At 31.5% G+C, this 16788-nt stretch overlaps 3 protein-coding genes across 3 annotated transcripts; 2 read left to right on the top strand and 1 right to left on the bottom strand.

The window, feature by feature from the left end:
- Window positions 1-2583: 2583 nt before the first annotated feature.
- Window positions 2584-7512, top strand: LOC108841976 (disease resistance protein RPS6-like). The gene is made up of 2 exons (XM_018614767.2): window positions 2584-3234; window positions 5703-7512. The coding sequence occupies exons 1-2, from the start codon at window positions 2759-2761 to the stop codon at window positions 6892-6894; spliced, it is 1668 nt and encodes a 555-aa protein (XP_018470269.1). The 5' UTR covers window positions 2584-2758; the 3' UTR covers window positions 6895-7512.
- A 3282-nt stretch (window positions 7513-10794) lies between these two features.
- Window positions 10795-14336, top strand: LOC108828719 (protein HOTHEAD). Its single transcript, XM_018602483.2, is given in 7 exon segments — window positions 10795-10985; window positions 11317-11707; window positions 12503-12813; window positions 12889-13274; window positions 13500-13841; window positions 13843-14060; window positions 14150-14336. Coding segments are annotated over 7 exon segments (1776 nt in total). The 5' UTR covers window positions 10795-10912; the 3' UTR covers window positions 14205-14336.
- Window positions 14337-14521: 185 nt separating this feature from the next.
- Window positions 14522-15407, bottom strand: LOC108841254 (LOB domain-containing protein 7). Its single transcript, XM_018614027.2, has one exon. The coding sequence runs from the start codon at window positions 15236-15238 to the stop codon at window positions 14645-14647; it is 594 nt and encodes a 197-aa protein (XP_018469529.1). The 5' UTR covers window positions 15239-15407; the 3' UTR covers window positions 14522-14644.
- Window positions 15408-16788: the final 1381 nt, after the last annotated feature.

The raw sequence follows: 16788 nt of genomic DNA, 5'->3' as shown, positions 1-16788 counted from the left end.
GTTTGGATATTATCTATTTTGGTTCAAATTTGGTAATACTTTTTTCGTTCAGATTTGTTAAATGAAGAATTGATATTATAATTTCCATAAATTGTTTGTCTAATAAAATGTATTTTTTTTAATTCGACATTGATTTAATTGGGAAGTTAATGAAATGTATTTAATTCAAATTTAATTTTACAAAACACATTAATGTAAGTGGAAAAGACAAAACACTAAAAAAGAAAGTATTATTTAATTGTGTATTTAATTTTGGATAACACATTAATTAAAGTGGAAAAGACAAAGCATTAAAATAGAAAATATTATTTAATGTCAGTGGCATGAAAGTGTAAATAACATTGAAAATTAAGGGGTATTATATATGGATACTTCTCTTTTAATAATATAGAAGATTTGTATGTTTGTCATATGTCATTTATGTATCACTCAATTTTCTCTTATGCGTCATCTTTTTCATGTGAAAAAATGTTGGTTTTTAATCTTTTTCTCATTACTTTTTTTTAAAAGAGAAATTTAGACTATTTCTCTATTTATGCCTGTCATCCATTTGAACCTTTTGAAGGAGCCATGCTAATTTAATTTCTCGTTACTTCTGCACACTTTCATTTCACTATATTAATTTCTTTTTATTTTTCAATAACTATTAATATGAATGCAAAGTCGTAAATGCCACTTATTTTATGATTTTTTGTGCAAATTTTCTGATGTTTATGTTTTAAAAGAGAACATGTTTTTTATTAATCAAGGGTGTCAAACGGACTGAAATCCAAATAAATAATTTCTTAAAATCGTACCCGCCAATAATAAGCAAACCTAGTTTCTCTATGTAGAAATTAGAGAAAATTGCCACCTAGCTACACGAAGAGCTAATAATTTCGCAGTAGAAAAAAATCAATCACTGGCTAGACCAACATAACGACTTCTCACTAGTAGAAATCATTAGACCACTAGATGTGGTTAAAAGAACATATATTTTATTTTCTTAATTAGTATTAGATACAAAAATAAAAATTTCAAATACTTTATATAATCTTAATTAATTATTATAAAAAAATATTATTTTTTATAAAATGTAAGATATTTTCTACATATATAATATTATTGTTTGGTGTCAAAACATGTTTCGTAAGATTATCATGTATCCTTTTACTTTTTCACATAATTTTTAAAATATATAACTATATTTTTATCCATACATCTGTGCGGGTTACAGAAAAAAAAATCTTTTTTAAATGTATCACTTTGATTATTGCAGAAAATATTTTAAATATATAATTCAAATTTTAGTTTTACTCGGATCAGAGTATAAGCTAGTGATGCGTTCGGCTACTGAATTCTCACCATCTAGGGTGCGGCACTCCACCGTTTCGCCTAGCAGCACGACGCTTTAATTGCTCTCCCACAACCTCCGTTTCACGGTTTAGGCTGCTCCTTTTCGTTCGGCGCTATAACGAAAATCACTTTTGCTTTCTTTTCCTCTAACTACTAATATATGATTTTATCAGTTAGATTTCTTATTCGATATTATTAATACATAATGATTTGTTTATACATTTTAATTTGTTATTAATTAATATTACATACTAATATATTTTCGAATTCGATAAAATAAGCTCAAATATAAAATAATCAAATAGAGAATCTCTTTTAAAATATTTATTTTTAAATTTCTACAGTTTGCATACAATACATTTTATTTAGTTATACTATATAAAATATATTTGCCTACGATAATTTCTATTTCCATGTTTTGTTTAGAAATATACTTTAGCATCTATTATTTTAGTATATTACGAGATATTATAAGTAAATATATTGTTTGTTGTAAGTAATTTAGCTCTATTACTTTAGTAAATTTTACACATATAACATCTATCATATTATTTTAGTATATTTGTCAATATATGATATTATTGGATGTTATAATACAATATTTTGATTTTTTTTGTTATTAACATAAATTTTCAATACATTATACCACTTTGATTTTACAACATATTTTAGTTTTGCATATATGATTTTTTCTTTTGTAAAATTTGGGATATTATCATTTGAGTTTGAAATATTTTTTTCAAAATTTTATTTTTGGTCAAGAGAAATTTGAAAATTACACAACTACGTTGAGTTTGGAAAATTAAATGATTGAATTTTTTATGTCACTAGAATAATGCTTAATTTAATCAAAAAGCTGAAATTTTTGGTAAGATTTTTAAAATTTTCTAACATATTTTGTTATAAATAAAAATAAACATTAAATTTGTAGTTAAATAGATTTCTTATTAGTATATTTAGTGAATTATTAAGATTTTAAAGTTTCAAATAGCACATTTTGTAAATTTTTCACTTAAACTAAAGGTTAGGTGTATATTGTTATATTTTGTATATAATCATTTTTTAGATAATATATTGTTGTGATTTTTAATCTTTTTAAATAGTTTATGGTAGATAAAAATTGTACTTGAAATTTTCTATTTCAGTAGAGAAGATATAAATGGTTTTTTAATTGCGACAAGATTCCAAAAATAGGTTTTTCAAATTTACAATTCATACAACCCCATCCGGAAGACGTAATCCCTATATAAAAGTTGACCAAAAAAGGGGATAAAAAGGTTGACCAAAAATTGAAAAGAAAATGCGAAGAAAGTAGAGCAAATATACTTTTCTCGAGGAAGATCGAGTCTGCTACCTATAAATACCTGAGCCTGAGGTAACCGCCAGGTTAACGATTCCCTTAGTCTCAGAGAATCAATCAGAGATGGCTTCTAATTCACAAACTACTCTCCCGGAGTACAAGTACGATGTCTTTCTGAGTTTCAGAGGACCCGACACTCGCAGGCACTTCATACCTTTTCTCTATAACGCATTGGTTCTAGCGGACATTCGAACCTTCAAAGACGACAAGGAGCTGGAGAATGGCCAGAGGATTTCGCCGGAGCTCTTGCGCGCCATCGAAGAGTCCAAATTCGCCGTCGTTGTGATCTCACCGAATTACGCAGAGTCCGCTTGGTGCCTCGACGAGCTCGTCAAGATTATGGAACTCCAAGACAAGGGCTTGCTCACCGTGATACCCATCTTCTACGACGTGGACCCAGGTCATCTGAGGCGGCAGATCGGAGAAGTCGCCGGACAGTTTAAGAAGCACGAGGAGAGAGTAGATCATGAGACAGTGCTCACGTGGAGGCAAGCATCAACCGCATTGGCGAATATCGTCGGCGAGTGTTCACTGAAACGGTAAAGTGTTCGTAACTTTTTTTTTTTTTTTTTTGTAACTTAAGTGTTCGTAACTTTAGTTAATTCAAAGTGGAAAAAGGATACTTTATAAAGAGTGTTATTTTGAAAATTTTCAAAAGAAATGATTGAAATTTATTTATATTTTTTTCATAATTACCACTATTTAATATAATTTTACTTTTTAAATAAAATCGATGTATTAATATTAAAATAAATATAAATTGTATTGATATGTAAAGTGACATTCTTTGTATAACAAGAAAAAAATAATATTTTCTGTGTAACAAGAAAATGACACTCTTTAAAACCATAGAGAATATTTATTTATCTATTTTTTATTTATCTATTTTTAATTTAATTAATACAGTAAAACTTGATAACTTTATAATGTTGGGATTATTATAATTTATTAGTTTATAGAGTTATTAATTAAAGAAATTTCCATTTTACTATTATACTTTTAAAATGTTTTTTTTATTAAAAAGGATAAAAAGGTTATTTTATACTTTTATTTCAGGATATTATCTATAATTTTTTAGATTATAATTTTGTCCATTATATTTATATTTTTATATATCTTATATATGTTGAAATACATATGCTAGAATTGAAATGCGTTTTTATATTTAATCCAATAAAATAACACCAAATATGAAATGAAAAATAAAATTAAAGATGCCATTCCTTTTAATTATTAATTTATATAAAATTTATATGCATATTAATTATTAATTTGTAATTTTAATGGAACTATATATTTAGTTAAGAGTTTTTTAAATATTATGATATTAGTATTTTATCAAATTATATCTTATACATGATGAACTTGAAACCAAAAAAAAAAAAATGTTCTAGACCATCATCAATGGTTTACTAAAAAAATAGAGTAATTCTATAAAACCATCTCCACTAGTTCACTCTAACTTTAAAAAAAATGTGTAACTCTATAAGATCTTCTCCAATAGTTTACTATATTTTTCTTTTGAAATAGAGTAACTCTATGATAGAGTTGAGTTTTATACCAATGATATTCCTTTTTCACCCTAAAATAAATAGCCATTGAAGTATAGTTCAGTTATATTATAGAGTAAGCTTATTTTTCACTTTTAAAATAGAGTGATGAAGAAAAAATAAGAATAAAAACTACTTTATTGATAGAGTAACTTCATTTTTTACTCTATTACAAAAAAAAATTGTTCACCCTCTAGGGTGAATCTATAAGCTCACCACTAACATAACAACCAATAAACATTTGTCAATTCATATTATGTTTTTTGGAAAATAAGTAAAAGAAATAGTAGTAGTTGGAAAAGAAAAAGTAAAACAATTTTTAATGTTGTTAAAGCAGTCAGCAAAACCATAATCTCAAAATCCTAAACATTAACTCTAAATGCAGTGTTTTGAAAACCGACCTGAACACTGAACCGGAAAACTTACCAGGTCATTGGGTCAACCGCATGTTAATATATTAACTAATTTTATTATATAATAATATATTATCTATGAAAATAAAATATAGAAAATAAATTTAATATTTTCTAAATTTTTTTAAAATATAAAATAATAGTTTGGACATGTAAATATTTTATGTTTAAAATTTTAGAAAATACTTAGCCTAGTTTTTATATTTTTATTTTCATTTGACATATAAATATCAAAAAGTAGTTTAGACCATTCAAAAAAGTTTGTAACAAGTTAAGGGTTATGACATCTAAAAAAACCAAGACATAAAATTCATAAATATTTATGTCTAATGTGAATAATAAATTAAACTTCAAATCCAAAATAAACCAAAAGTAAAACATCATCGTAATAAATTGACAATAACGAAAAAGAAATTAACACCGAATCACATCAATTAATTTTGGTTCTCTCTACCATTGTTTACTTCTTTTTCTTCATCAAAATCTAAAAATCACAAAATAGTGTAATTAGTATTATGTATGATAAAAAATCAGAGAGTTTAATCCAAATCAGAAGAAGAAAACGACAATATACAACTGAAAATTGAAAACCTAATTAAAGAAAAAAATATCACATGATTGCATTTAGGATTTCAACTGTTATTTAACTAGCATATTAAACCTTTATGAAACGCTACTTAAAGATTTATTTATGATACAGAAGGTAATTTGAAGGTTTAATATGCTAGTCAAGATAAATCTTCAAAAAAAAGAAAAATATGCTAGTCAAGACTTTTAATGCGGTTTTTATGTTATTACATTTTATATAGATAGCCTTTTATTATTATGGTTATATTCAGTTTTTGTTGATTAATAAAAGTTGATGTTTTTTCTTTATTTCTAGTTTGTCTATAGATTATAAAAATCTCAACTAATCTATATCCTTAAAACTTCCACTTTATCCTTATGATGAACATTTTGAACTCTAGGGTTTTTGGAAGGATTGAATGATGTCTTTGTTTCAGTTGGGTTTTTTATTGTTAATCTCGTTTTTTGTGTCTTTAGGGGAGATGACTCGAAGATGATCGACGAAATTGTTAAGGGGATATTGAGGTCGATTGATACAACACCAGTCAATGGAAGTGACATAGTAGGGATTGATAAGCACATGAAAGCCATCTTTAGGTTAGTAGATTTGAATTCTAAGAAAGGTGTGAGAGTGGTTGGTGTCTGGGCAACAGGAGGCAAAACTAGATCGGTTCTCTCTAAATTCGTTTATCAGAAGATCTGTCAACACTTTCAAAGCCATTGTTTCATGGGAAACCTGAAAAGGATATGTGAGGATCACCACATGTCGCATCTACATAAAGAGTTTCTGGCGAGGGTCCAAGGAGAAGGCTTGACTAGATCAAGGTTCGAGAACCAAAAGGTTCTGCTTGTGGCAGACAACGTTACTAAACTTGACCAGTTAGATGCTCTTGCAGAGGATTTCAACTGTTTTGGTCCGGGAAGTTTAGTTATCGTCACTACACAAGACCGGCAGCTGCTTAAGTCCTACCGCATAAAGCTTGTTTACGAAGTAGAGCGCCTGAGATTCAAGAAAGTTCGTGAACTCATTCGACGGTTATCCTCGTCGGGTTCTTTATTAAGGGATGATGAAGCGAAGATTGTCGATGGAATTACAGAGAAAAGATCAAAGATGATCTCAGCAACACCTACCAATGGTAATTACCTCATTGGTATAGACGAGCATTACCTCATTGGTATAGACGATCACATGAACAAGTTGTATCCATTACTTCATCTGAATTCAAACCAAGGTGTTGAAGTCGTTGGTATATGGGGAAGAGGAAGCATCAGTAGATCAGTACTAGCTAGACACGTCTACGAAAACATCTCCTATAACTTTGAATCTCGTTGTTTTCTCGAAGACGTGGGAAGGATCTCTCTACACTGCCGTAGATCTCATCTCCAAGAAGAGCTTTATTCCAAGATGCAAGGAGAAGGCTTTAGCTCAAATATCCCTCGTAAATCTCTCAAAACTATCGAAGCAAGACTCAGGAACAAGAAGATTCTGGTAGTGGCTAATGACGTAGACAATATCGAACAGTTAGATGCGCTTGCAGAGGAGTTTATCTGGTTTGGTCCAGGGAGCAGAATCATCATAACCACACAAGATAGGTCACTGCTTAGTTCATCGGGGGTGGAGAGTGTCTACGAAGTTGCACTCCTTCGGTCAGTTGCATTCAAGCATTAGACCATATCCATTTGTCCATTTATTGTTTGTGGACAAATAGTGACCATTTTTATTAAGAATCATGTCCATTAAAAACCAAACCCACTTAAACTCATGTAAACATGATCTGTCATGGAGTCTATAACAGACTATATAAGTAAATTTATTACAATTCAAATTTGCTATAAAGTTCATTTAAATATTCAAACAATCATAATATGTTTTCGCGATTTTGCGGGAAAATACGATTTTACGATTTTGACAGGAAAAATCAATTTTGGTAGGAAAATTCGATTTTGAGATTTTGGCGTGAAAACTCGATTTTGTGATTTTGACGGAAAACTCGATTTTGAAATTTTAGCACGAAAACTCGATTTTGCGATTTTGGCGGGAATTTTGATTTTGTGATTTTGGGAGAAACTTGATTTTGTGATTTTGGCGGAAAACTCGATTTTATGATTTTAGAAAGAAAAGAAAACTCATCATGCGATTTTGGCGGAAAAAATCGATTTTGTAATTTTAGCAGAAAAATCGATTTTAAAAATATATTTTTAATTTTGATAGAAATTAAATGACAAAATTTTATAAACTCTTAACTTTTTGTGATTATTGAGTAGACAATGTCCATATAGTCCAAATCCATTAATGCCCATTATCCAATAGTCTAGTAAATTTTGTCCATTTATAATACGTATGGACAACTGGATATCACCAAAATAAACCTATTTATATATGGACATGGACATCCAATGGTCGCGACCCATTTGACAGCCCTACATTCAAGAGAAGAGACAAACCCGTTGGTTTGGGACCCATGAACCCAGCTTAGGGAAAGACTCAATGCGATAATATAGTGTTTAGTTTCCTTTAATCGAAAAGGAAAAGGCCAAGACTGTATCGATACATAGTGTTTAGATTGAGTATATTAAACTGATGTGTATGTTTGTTCTTTGGTAACTTAATGTTAAGCCATTCTTTTGATATGGATGTATCAGTTGAATGTAATCTGTTCTTTCTGATAAGGAATAAAGTAGGCATCATTCTTTAACGATTTGTTTGTACAACTGGGACTGTCTGTGGCAGACAACGTCTGTAAATTTGAACAGTTAAATACTTTTGCAGAGGATTTCAACTGTTTTGATCCGGGAAGTAGAGTTATCATCACTTACAAAAGACAAAGTAGTTGTTTATTTCCGCGGGCATAAAGCTTTGTTTAACAAAGTATAGCTTCTTAGATTCCAGAAAGTTGGTGAACTATTCAGAGAATTAGCCTTCAGGAACATTTCTGCTGCGTTAGAGTGGGTTTTGTGTAGGCGTACAAATCTTGCCATGTAATGGTTATGTTTTCTACATGTTGGATCTGGTTAAGGGAAAGTGTTCGCTTTTCGTATACGTTTAAGTTAAGTAATAACTAAACTTAGTAAGATGTGGCTTAGAAATAGTAATGTTCTGTCTATTTTCGGCGTGGGTGCTGGTGTATAGAAGAACTGTTATTATTTGAACAATACTTAGGTTCATTCCTGAGGTGAACTTATGAATTCACCTCTTTCCTTATTTCAATCATATTGCCATAAATATTAATGTCACATAAATAAATAAATTATAAATTACAAAAGAATAAACTTTAAATCATAAATTCTAAATTCGAACCCTAAACTCAAATCTTAGATCTTAAATTTTAAACCAAACCCTAAACCCAAACCTCTATCCTAAACCCAAACTATATACCATAAATCTTAAATCTAAATTTAAATTCTAGATCCTAAACTCAAACCATAAATCCTAAATCCAAACTCTAAACCCTAAACCCAAACCCTAAACCCAAACTCTAAACCCTAAATCCTAAACCTTAAACCCAAACTGTAAACTATAAACCCAAAATTTTCAAATACCTTTGGGTTAATGATCATCAAATGTATTTTCAAATACATTTTAGGGTATAGAGTTCGGGTTTATGGTTTACAGTTTGGGTTGAAGGTTTAGGATTTAGGGTTTAGAGTTTGGGTTTAGGGTTTAGGGTTTAGAGTTTGGAGTTTGGGTTTAGAGTTTATGGTTTGAGTTTAAGGTCTAGGATTTAAATTTAGATTTAAGATTTAGGGTATATAGTTTGGGTTTAGGGTATAGGTTTGGGTTTAGGATTTAAAATTTAAGATTTAAGATTTGGTTTTAGGGTTCGAATTTAGAGTTTATGATTTAAAGTTTATTTTATTTGTAATTTATAATTTATTTATTTATGTGACATTAATATTTATGGTAATATGATTGAAATAAAAAAAGAGGTGAATTCATAAGTTCACCTCAGGGGTGAACCTAAGTATTGTTCTTATTATTTACTTGGATTAAGTGATATACAAGTACGAGTCATATAGGAATTGACGATGCAGATAAGAGAGAGGGAGGTTGTTCTGTAAAGCGAGGGAGGTTGTTCTGTAAAGCTTATTGATGGGGATGGTATATACAATGTCTCTGGCATCGATCATTTTATCAAAGAGCTGAAGCTAGGAGAGTATGGCCTCCCCTATGCTGCGGTGTGCATTTTTTTAGAGAGGAGATAGTTTTGTGATATTCAGAATCTTTCAGGTAGCTTTTGTGATATGGCAGGGAAGAGTGCATTGTTGAATAGTTTGTTTGGGACAAACTTTATGGAGATGGATACATTTAAGGGAAGGTATCCATTCATTTAATAGTATTTGCAAATGATTTTTGTGAAATTTCGTTTCATGATTAAGACATTGTCTAGGTCTCGGACCTGGCTTGCAAGATGCCGGTATAGAGCCCTGTACCTTGGTAATGAACATGAAGGTCACCGGTGGTGCAAAACGTTGCGTTATGGGACTTTTTACTTAGTTCTAGAACTTTTCTTTATGCACAACAAGTAAAACAGTATTGTGGCATGATTTGAATCAGCTGATTATTTTTCTCGTACTGGAAAAAAAATTGAAAGGAGGGGTTATAAATATATGTACGATCTCAATACCTAGTTTCTTGAAAGTTGAAGCATGGGACAACATTGCCGACCCAATGAAAAGAGAGGAGAAATTAATCCTCACATTAACTGCTGAGTAGTAAGGTTTTGTAAAGTAAATATATATTCAGAATCCAACTCACGGATTGGTGTGTGTATTTACTAAGATCATTTCTTTACATATCCACCACCAATAACTCTGTGAAATATACACCTCAATTCACCATAAGATTTTAAAAGAAAAAAAATGAGTTTTCCTTATAAGAAATGTTCAAATGCATGTGTGGGCTACTGAGTATTAACAAAAATGTAAGAATTAAGTGTTTTGGTTGTATATTATATGATACTATTTCCCCTCCAAAGAAACATTCATCAATAAATTCAACATCAAACTGTATTTGTGGTGGCTACATCAGATTATGTTGTTATAGTTGTGACTGGTTTAAAGTGAAGAGAAAATCTCATGTGATCCACATATATGACCAGCGTCGTGGCACGATGAGATCACATGCTAGACCAAATAAAACGGAAGGTACTGTTTTTTGGTTAGGTGAAGATAATCAATAAGATTAATTGTCAGCAACAGAACTCGTGAAGATTTACTCACAGTTATGATCATAATTAAGATACTTTCATCTGCTACTATGTAAAACTACTTGCCAAAAACATGGCTCTATTGTAGTATTATTGTTTTTGTGTGTTCAGTTAGGTGAATATGATTAATGTATACACTTCGAATCTATGAATTCTTGATCCAACGGCTACAAGAGCTCCTACTTCAACCGTTTCATGCCATTAATGACATAGACAAGCTGTACAACTCTCCCTTTTATCTTGAGAGTGTTTTTTATTTATATGATACTACTACAAAATAATAATTATCTTTTACAATATGTAAGAGACAGACACATGTAGGTGTAATTAATATAGTTTCGATGTTGGATCCTAAGTTTTATTTATAGGAGAAGGTTCACACAAAACAAGACCATTCATGAAAAGCCACATAAGAAGTTGAAGCAGAAGCAAAAACACCAAGAGGAAAAAAACCCTCTGTTTTTGTTTCTGTAGTCTACAATGGCTCTCAAGCTTGTTCTCTTTGCTCTTCTCCTCTGTCTCCCAACTTCTATCTCCTCCTTAGCTTCTAAAGGTTACTTCTATCTTAACACAATCCTCATTACAACGTTCTTAGTGTTGTGTTTGAAGTAAACTATTGTTTATTGGCAATTCTGTCTGGTTGATTTTGTTTCTTGATTCATCAAGACCGAATCTGGAGCGATTAGGACACTAACAGTACAGTCTTTGTTTACGCATAACTGTTCTGTTTTTCGGCTTATGTTCTGCTAATGACATTAATGGTGACATTACTTCTACCAACTACCAATAATTGTTTCTTTATTGTATAGTAGTTAAATACAGTAACTTTTATTTTCTTGTCACGAGTATATATATAGTTAAATAACTAAATAAATGTTTTCTAGGTAAAGAGCAGAAGTTGAAGTATAATCCTTATCGTTACACGTTCATCGATAAAGCCAGCACATTCTCAGCATCGTCCTCGTCTTCATTTTCATCAAGCGGTAAAGATTCGACCTACGACTACATAGTCATCGGAGGTGGAACCGCAGGCTGTCCACTAGCCGCAACGCTGTCGCGTAATTTCAGCGTTCTTGTTTTGGAGAGAGGTGGCGTTCCGTTCACAAACGCAAACGTCTCTTTCCTCGGGAACTTCCACATCGGACTTGCTGACACGTCAGCTTCCTCCGCGTCTCAGGCGTTCGTTTCCACTGACGGCGTCTACAACGCTCGTGCGAGAGTTCTCGGCGGCGGTTCTTGTATTAACGCTGGTTTCTACTCCAGAGCCGATGCTGAGTAAGTAGTTAAGACGCCCTAATTATTCCAAACAACATAAATATTTTTTTTAATATTTCATAAAATAGATTTCTTTTGGATTTTCTATAGATTTTTTATTTAATAATGATAAATTGTAAAAAACTGAAATTATTTAATTAAATTATCATTATTGGTTTAATTTTATCAAAATTGATAAATATAAAAAAATAACGTATTTATCATATAAATTTATATATTTTTAACAAATGTGAAAAATGAGAAAAACTACTTAAAGAAAAAATGGAAAAACAAGATTGTGATTGTGAACATCGAAATAGATCTCTGTTGTTTATAAAGAAACCCCTCGTGTCCTAATTGTAAGTGTTATGAAAACGCACCGATCGAGAGTGTTGTGTAATAATGGCTAGCTCATGGGTTTACGACCACGTCTATAACTTTTCACACACGTCAACAGTTATGTTCATAATTAAACGTATTTTCTTAAAAAAAATTGCCGTGAACGAAAGCGAATTAATTTGAAGAAAGTAAAGAATTGTTGCGAACAAATGCAAATTAACTTTGATGTAAGTAAAGACTAATATGTATTGGAGCAAATATTCGTTTAGAATTTTTTATTATTGTGTGAATGAATAATTTTACAAATCCATAGATCCGTATTTATATCAGCTTCGAAACCCAATTTTTTTTTCTATAGAAATACATATTTATCTAGAAAAAGTAAATTTTCGATTGGCTTTTACTAGTGCACAAAGATTTACACACATATGCCACAAAAATATAAATACAATTGAAAGGTTCGTTCGAATGGTGTAGGTTTGTGAAGCGAGCGGGATGGGATCCGAAGCTAGTGAATGAGTCGTATCCATGGGTGGAGCGAGAGATCGTTCATCAGCCTAAGTTGACGTTGTGGCAGAAAGCTCTAAGAGACAGTCTTTTAGAAGTTGGAGTTAGACCTTTCAATGGTTTCACTTACGACCACGTCTCCGGCACAAAAGTCGGCGGCACAATCTTCGATAGGTTTGGCCGTCGTCATACCGCGGCGGAGCTTCTCGCTTACGCAAACCCTCAGAAGCTAAGAGTCTTGATTTACGCCACCGTGCAGAAGATAGTCTTTGACACATCTGGTACTAATGATATTAATTAGGGTTTTTGCGTGCATCCCAAGTTTTGAATGCTAACGTTCTTGGTTTCTGATGCAGGAACAAGGCCTAGAGTAACAGGAGTGATATTCAAAGACGAGAAAGGTAATCAACACCAGGCTCTACTCTCGAACAGAAAGGGAAGTGAAGTGATCTTGTCTAGTGGAGCTATTGGGTCACCACAGATGCTGATATTAAGTGGGATTGGACCTAAGAGAGAGCTAAAGAGGCTGAAGATTCCTTTGGTTCTAGCGAATGAACATGTGGGGAAAGGAATGGCTGATAATCCAATGAACACCATCTTGGTGCCTTCAAAGCAGCCTATAGAGCAGTCACTTATCCAGACCGTTGGAATCACAAAGATGGGTGTGTATGTTGAAGCCAGCACTGGCTTTGGCCAATCCCCTGAGAGCATTCATACACACTATGGAGTTATGTCGGACAAGGTAACCCTAAACTATATAACTTCGAGCCAGTCCTTGGCTAGCCAAGTGAAACATTTGCCTAGGTCTTTAAATTTTTTTGAGTTGATATATATAGACTACAAAATCTTTTTAAAAAATTACTAACTCCTAAAATAAATTGTTTAAATCCTCACAAATTTCAGAACTAGCCTTGTTTCTATCTTATTAGTGTCTTTGTATGAGAATGGTCTATGAATTTTTATGCAGAATGAATTGTTTTCCACCATACCTACAAAGCAGAGAAGACAAGCTTACATCTCAAGAAACAAATACCAACTTCAAGAAGCATTCAATGGAAGTTTCATTTTGGAGAAACTAGCTTACCCAATCTCTAGAGGGCATTTGAGCTTACTCAACACAAATGTAGATGACAACCCTAAAGTCACATTCAACTACTTCAAACACCCGGTGGATCTCCAACGGTGTGTTGAAGCCATCCGTCTGGTTTCAAAAGTGGTGACGTCTAAGAGGTTCCTAAACTACACGCAGTGCGACAAGCAAAACGTCCACAAGATGCTTAGCATGAGTGTCAAGGCAAACATCAATCTAATTAAGACCAAAGCAAGTGAACGATACCAAATCTATGGCTCAGTTCTGTAAAGACACCGTTGTCACAATCTGGCACTATCATGGTGGTTGCCTTGTAGGTAAAGTTGTGAGCCCTGACCGCAAAGTTCTCGGTGTCAACAGGCTCAGAGTTATTGATGGTTCCACATTTGACGAGTCTCCTGGAACCAACCCACAAGCCACGGTCATGATGATGGGAAGGTAAATCGAAATCAAATAGCAACATAATGAATCAAAGCTCTTCTAAAGTACAGTATATATGAACTGAATGGAATTGTAAATCTTTGCAGATACATGGGAGTCAAGATTCTTCGGGAGAGACTTGGAAACAAGGCAGGTGTTTAGTTTACAGCAGCACAACTTGTACTATCTCTGGTTATTTATAGGATCAGGCTGTAATGAACTGTGTAACCCTTTTTGTGGAATTAGGGTTGTTTCTTGCATCAAAAGTTAAGTCCTCATCTGATTTTGTTTTCAGATTAGCTCCAACAATTTCCAAACCTAAAGCAATTTAACTTAATGAAAAAATATAGAAACTTTAAAAGAAGGAAAAGCTTGGACGTCACAAGAACCTAAAAAACCTGAACACCAAAACTAAATCTGTGAACAAAATGGTAAAAAATACTCCTTGTGAAAGTACTAGTAGCTATTACGAGAATAGATTTGACAATCTGTAAAACTAAAACAAAGAAAAAAGCAGTGGTAATCAAGAAAACAAACTAACCTAAACTTTGGATAGTGTGTACAAAACACACAAAAAAAACTAGAAACCGGACTTAAAACTACTAAATCACTTGCGACGGCATAGCTATCTGGTTCACCGCATTCTTGTGTCCTGGAATAGAGATTTTTTCCTTCTCAAGCTTGATAGGCATCTCCATAAACATCTCGTAGTTCAGCGGACTCTGCTTCTGCATTATCTCTTGATGAACATGACCATCAATATTAAGGTATTGGTCTCCTTGTTCTAATAGATCTCCGTACGAATAGCAGGCAAGTTGCTGCTGGAGAGCTAAAGTTTGACACGTGGCAAGTTTCTGATGAAGAAAGTTAAGTTCAGCCTGAGCACAAGCAATCTGGTGCTTGAGATCAAGCATGATTTTGAAAACTCCCAAAACCGGATCTCGAGCACGAGCATTGGCATGAAAAATTAGGTTATTCATGGCTACGTCGCGTTGACATTCTTCAACTCCTTTGATGAACTTTGTTATATTGCTTACTCCGAACAATTTATGGGCGTTTAGAAACTGATTTTGTTTTTCTTGTGCGAAATAACGAGCGAGGATACAGTTTTCGGTGCACTTTTTCCTCTGGTATTTACAAGCAGCGCAAGCCGTGGCAGAGGAGGAGGAGCCACCGTGGAACTTGCTTAAGGACATTAGTTTGGTGTTTGGGGGGAGATTTTTTAGGGTTTCGAATAGAGGTTTCCTTGATTTACTCCGTAAAGAGAAGGATTGAAAGACAAGATCGAGGAGAGAGTTGAGTTGTGGATAGAGAAAATTTCGGAGACGGTTTATAGAGAGAGTTTTTTTTTTATTAGAGAAATAAAAAACTTTGTGCTAGTTATATAGAGTCCAACAATATCGATCTTCTGATATTGTTCTGAATTTTAATTTATTTTCTATATACTCAGAAGCTATCGGTTAGAAATTTTGATTTTATCAGGTTTTAGTTTTAGATGAATTTACTAAATGATTGATTTAACTATTGGATAATGTTGTTTTTGAATTTTTTTTTTAAAATACCTATTGGATAATGTTAATAGGATTTATCTGATCATTTATTTCTGTGTAAATATCTACTAATAATAGGAATCCCAAACAATGTTAAAAAGTTATGAATTTTTATAGAAATTTTATTTTTTGTTAAAAATTGTGTCTTTTCATTATTTGTTTAATATTTGTGTATTATTTAGTATTTAAATTGAAAACATGTAATTATTTAAATGAAAATTGTGACTATTCATATATGTATCATTTCAAAATAACTACTTTTAAATTGAAAATATATGACTATTTAAATTGAAAAATTGCAACTATTCATATAATTATCATTTCAAAATAACTACATTTAAATTAAAAATTTGTGACTATTCATATATATAGAAAGTTGCATCTCTTAATTTTTTTGTACAAATATTTATGTATTTTCGTTTTATTATGCTTTTATCTATTTATTAATATTTTATAAATATTTGAAATTTTATATCTAAAAATCAGTGTATTAAAATGAAAAATTAAATCTCTTGAGTTTTTATACATGAAAGTTTCATCTCCTATATGTTTTACATGAAAAAACCCTAACATTGTTGAAAAGTTGTGTATTTTTGAATAAATTTTATTTTTTGTTAAAATTTATATATTTTCATTATATATTAAGGTGTGTTTTTTTATTGTTTGTTTCAAGAGTTGTGTATAAGTTAGTATTTAAATTTTATACAAATATATTTGTTTTCAAATTTGCATATTACACATATATAATTATTTTGTAATACTAACTAAATCAAATTAGTTTACGAGGCGTTCGTACTTCTTCGTTGACGACATAATAAACGATATATTTTTATTTAAAAAGATTTTAATCTTTCAAAAGAGATTTTTTTATTTATTATAAAATTATATAATTTAAAATTTTAGAGTAACTTACTTAAATTAATAAAAGATGTATAAATATTTTGGTATGAAAACACATAATTTTAATACAGTATTTGTACTCTATATCCAAACTTTTTTGTGGAATGTCATAAGACTTTCTTGGAGTGTTCTAAGAAGTTCTTAAACTTTATTTGAACGTCACTACCGTATCCACTGGTTTGTTTCAAAGCAATTTTGAGAGATTTTGGAGTTATTTAAATGCATAACTGCAAATAATTTTTAGAATTTTCAGAGTTTTATGAACTTGATGTGATCGTCAATACCCTGCCTACACA

The sequence above is a fragment of the Raphanus sativus genome, chromosome 2 (assembly GCF_000801105.2).
Source record: "Raphanus sativus cultivar WK10039 chromosome 2, ASM80110v3, whole genome shotgun sequence".
In the NCBI taxonomy this organism is placed as follows: domain Eukaryota; kingdom Viridiplantae; phylum Streptophyta; class Magnoliopsida; order Brassicales; family Brassicaceae; genus Raphanus; species Raphanus sativus.
This window is presented reverse-complemented; position numbering and strand designations above follow the sequence as displayed.